Here is a 4,143-nt window from a genome sequence, read left to right as displayed (position 1 = left end):
ATTGGCTCTTGATCATATGCTACCTCTTGTAAAGGTTGAACATCAACCATTTCCTTTTGGCACAGTGACTGTGTGTATTCCATTCATCTTCTTTTGATGCTTTCTGCATTGAAAAAAAAAAAAAAAAAGGAAGATGGAGTGACAAACTACTTCTGAATATTTAGTTACTGAAAATCTTATGAATAGCAGAGTAGCCCAATAGCAGCCATGAATGATTGCTTATAGAAATAAAGTCACCTAAATGTTTAAAAAGAAAAAATGCAAATTACTACAGGGTCACTATGAGTCTACACTGACTCAACAGACCTTTACAACAACAACAACCATGCTGCCTTTGGGTAGCTACACTTCTAACGTTTGAATCCCCCTTATGTTCTGACTGGAAGCATAGAACTTTGCAGGTCAGGTGGATTTCATTTTGAAGTGTTAATACCTTGTAGGAAAATCAGAATGGGAAAAGTGTTTTGTGTGTGACAGGTGGGTCCTGCCTGAGAACCACAGAGGTGGGGCTTCTCTGATCCTCTTCACTCAAGGATCCTGTTTCCTGTTCAGCAATATGACTCTTACATTTTTGTGATCTCAAATTTTCATTTTGCCATCCCACTTTCTGGATGCCTGTGATAATGCATTTTGTACAATTTCTGAGACAATGTGGAAATCTATTAAACGATTTTATAATGATTTACATGTGGCACTGTGGGTTAATGTGCTGGACTGCCAAGTCGGTTTGAATTGTGTGATCGGTGGTTCAAGCTAAGGAGCCGCTTCTTGGAAACTATATACAGGGTCGCTACAGGTTGGAACCAAATCGAAGACACTTAATAATAACAACAGAGAATATGTTGCTAAGAGCAATATAAAGCTAGTGATATCACAGCAAAAATCCAAACTTCTTTAACAAGTGTGACTTGGTGTCTTAGGACTCACACTCTAATGTGTGTCTCACACTCTAATGTGTATATAAATTAAGGTGAGGATCTTGTAAAAATGCAGATGCATAGATGATAGATGACAGGTGGGTTTTGGAATTTTGCATTTTAACATTCTCCTAAGTGACACAATGTCTGCTGGCTTATGAATCACAGTTTGCGTAGCAAGACCTTAGCGAAGAAGGCATTTGTGCCATTCTGTAACCTATAAAAAGACTCAACAGCTTTTTGTCTTTCTTTCTCCAGTAGCTTAGTGAAGTTTTCCAAACTCATATCAATAATTCTCAGTACGTGGTTCACTGCTGCAGGATTCATTCACCTGGTAAGCATTTCATCACAGTCCCTACTGTTGCTAGTCAGAATCAATGGTCTTTCTTTGAAAAATGGAATTGAAACTTCTGAGTACCTGTCTCTACCATTAAGACCCAATGTAAGGTTTATCTTTGTATGTCTCCTTTCTTGGTTTTCTCACCCTCATAATTCTCACAAATATTTATTTGCTATACTCATGTTCTTCCTTCTTACTTCAAAACCTGCTCTTAGAATAAGACTTAAAAAGCTAACCCTGCAAAAGTAAAAGCAATGGATAAAGTGTATCCTAAAGTGTATCCTTATATATTCATAGGGGTTCTAGAATTTTAACAAAGAATGCAAAGTTTTAAGTCAAAGAAATTAAAAGGATTGGAGGATGTAAGATTTATAAAAGAGTTTGAGAAAGAACTGTATAGTTTCAAAGGCAGAGCATTGGAGCTCTCTTTGTTCTCCAGAAACCAATCTGCATATACATAGATGCCTGGCTTGCCTACTGAGAGGCTAATTCTTATCCCACATAATCCACAATGTAGTAACTGAATTTCAACAATAGAAAAGGCATTCCTTGATTTTACTACTTGAGGACAGTTGAATAGTCATTGTTGCTGTTGTTGTTATGTGCAGTGGAGTCTAGTTCCAACTCATAGTGACCTTGCATAGGGTTTCTGAGGTTGAGCAGAAAAGCTTCATCTTTCTCCCACGGAGCATCTGGTAGTTTCAAACTGCTGACCTTGCGGCTTGCAGCCCGAACTGTAGCCACTACGCTATGCAAAAAATGAAGTGTTGAAGTAGGGTGAAGCAGCCTGTAGATACCCTTGAGAAAAATAAAGTAAAAAGTATAGTGAAAGCCATGTTTTATTTATTGCTTTTCTCAGAATTAATGAAAAGCAATAGCCTTAAAAAATAAAACAGTTTACCATCTTCAACCAATCAAGAAACATATCAGATGGACAATAAAAACTATGAACCTCCAGGAAATCTGAAGTTCCTTATTTCAGCTGCACTCGAGCAGGAGGGAGAGAGTCCCTGAAAAGAATTGTCACAGAGGTAAAGGTGAATCCTTGGATCTAGATGATTGGACCTAGGATCATGAACCTCCCAAGGAAGAAGCATCCAGTATTCCTGTTGGAAATAATATAATACTAGCCAATAGTATACTAAGGGAGAAACCAAAACAGGATATACATTCTATCTTCAATGGAGGTTCCAAAGGAGAATCCTCACTGAATATGGCATTCAGGCATATTTAACTTGACCTAATTATGTTTCTATTTTTTATTTAAGTAATTAAATTTTGTGGGGAGTGCACATAAATACCTTAATTTCTTAATTTGAACAGGAAAAAGTAAAAATAATTCACTGCCCTCTCTGCCCAGGAGGCAAGCTAAAATGCTAATCAGGTTACTGAATTGGACCAATCTTCCCCACCCAAGAGATAAGCTAGAATGCTAATCAGGTTACCGAATGGGACTGATTGTCCTGGTTTTCCCCCTGCCCTCAAACAAGTATGCCTGGCCCCTCCCTGACTCTGACCCCATATAGGCCCCTGTTGCCCTCCATTCAGAGCTCAGAATCTGGAGAAATTAGCTCCTCTGAGTCAGCCGGCTTAATAAAATCTGAAACTCTGCTTTACCTCTCCGAGTGGCCTCAGTTTCTTCGACCATGAATCTAAAACTGCTGTAACAAATTGTTTGGTAAAATAAAAGTTTATGGCCATTCTGTTCTGCCAGGATGCCAACAATCCTAGTTTAAGAATAGCTGCTTCCTATAAAGAACATGTGTTCTTGGACTGTACACAGGCCCCCTGAAGCATAAAAGCCTTTTGGTTAGAACCTCTAACATGTGAATGTGTGTCCCTGTGGATGCATGCAGAAGGAGAAACAACCAGACAGTTTATGGGGTTCCATTATGAGCCACATAAAATTCTGGAATATGAAACCAAAGAAAGTTATATCCCAGAGTGAAATAGGAGATTTGATGAAAGGCTATTGGAACAAACCAAAGTAAAAGCTATGATTTTCACAACTCATTAAAACTCCATTTTAATACTATTCTTTAAAGTTAATACCAATCAAAGATTAATCAGAAAGGAATAAAGTATGTAAGTTCTGCTAAAATAGCAAGGGTTGTGGTCAAGAGCAGAAAGATATCAGTATAGAAAAAGTTTCATAATACAATAGTTATTAGAATACAAGATAATTACCCTAGGTAGCAAAGGAAACATTTAGAAAAATCCTCCACAATTGAAATACAAATAGGGTTAAGATAAAGTTGAAACAATAATTAAAATAAGATTTGCAAAGTTTTAGAGAATATAGTATTAAATAGTAGCAGGAGCTGAAATGAGCTGAACCATTGTTGTTGTTAAGTGCCATCAAGGCATTTCCAACTCATAGTGAATTTGCATAGTGTTTCCAAGGAGCAGCTGTAGAGTTTGAACCACTGACCTTATGGTGCTTTTCTTACAGTGCCACACCTTGAATATACATATTAAAGAACATTCAGTATTTAGGAAAAATGATCCTAAATTACGGACTCCAAATATACTTTGAAACAGCTACTGAAATTTAATGAGAAGGTGTGAATCCAAGAATAGCAAAGCAAGTTCTATACAAGGGGGGACAAAAAAAAGAACTAGCCTCATATTTCCCTGCTGCATAAGTCAATGCCAGAAGATGAAAGAGCAGTGTCTACACAATTTGTTTGAAAGAAAATGTAATTTCTTTAGTCGTTTTAAGCATGCAAAGGGAAATCACATACATGAGCCTTTAAAAAACATACCTAAATATAGAGTAGACACTGGAGAGGGAGAGAAAGGAATAGTCAGAAACACCACACTAGAAGGCTTGTAAGTCTGTCTTCTGCCTATGACTGATTGGAATACCTAAAATGGGGCTACAGC

General features: G+C 37.4%; 1 protein-coding gene across 1 annotated transcript in view; it reads left to right on the top strand.

Moving 5' to 3' along the window:
* The window catches only part of LOC102837799 (potassium channel subfamily U member 1-like), a 285,478-nt gene that overhangs the window by 49,151 nt on the left and 232,184 nt on the right, over positions 1–4,143 (top strand). Inside the window, 1 exon segment of the mRNA XM_006859999.1 lies at positions 1,176–1,251. Coding sequence (XP_006860061.1) covers positions 1,176–1,251 — 76 coding nt within the window.

This window comes from Chrysochloris asiatica, unplaced genomic scaffold (genome assembly GCF_000296735.1).
Source record: "Chrysochloris asiatica unplaced genomic scaffold, ChrAsi1.0 scaffold00035, whole genome shotgun sequence".
NCBI classification, from domain to species: Eukaryota; Metazoa; Chordata; class Mammalia; order Afrosoricida; family Chrysochloridae; genus Chrysochloris; species Chrysochloris asiatica.
The sequence above is the reverse complement of the archived record's forward strand: the minus strand, read 5'-3'. Positions and strand labels throughout refer to the sequence as shown.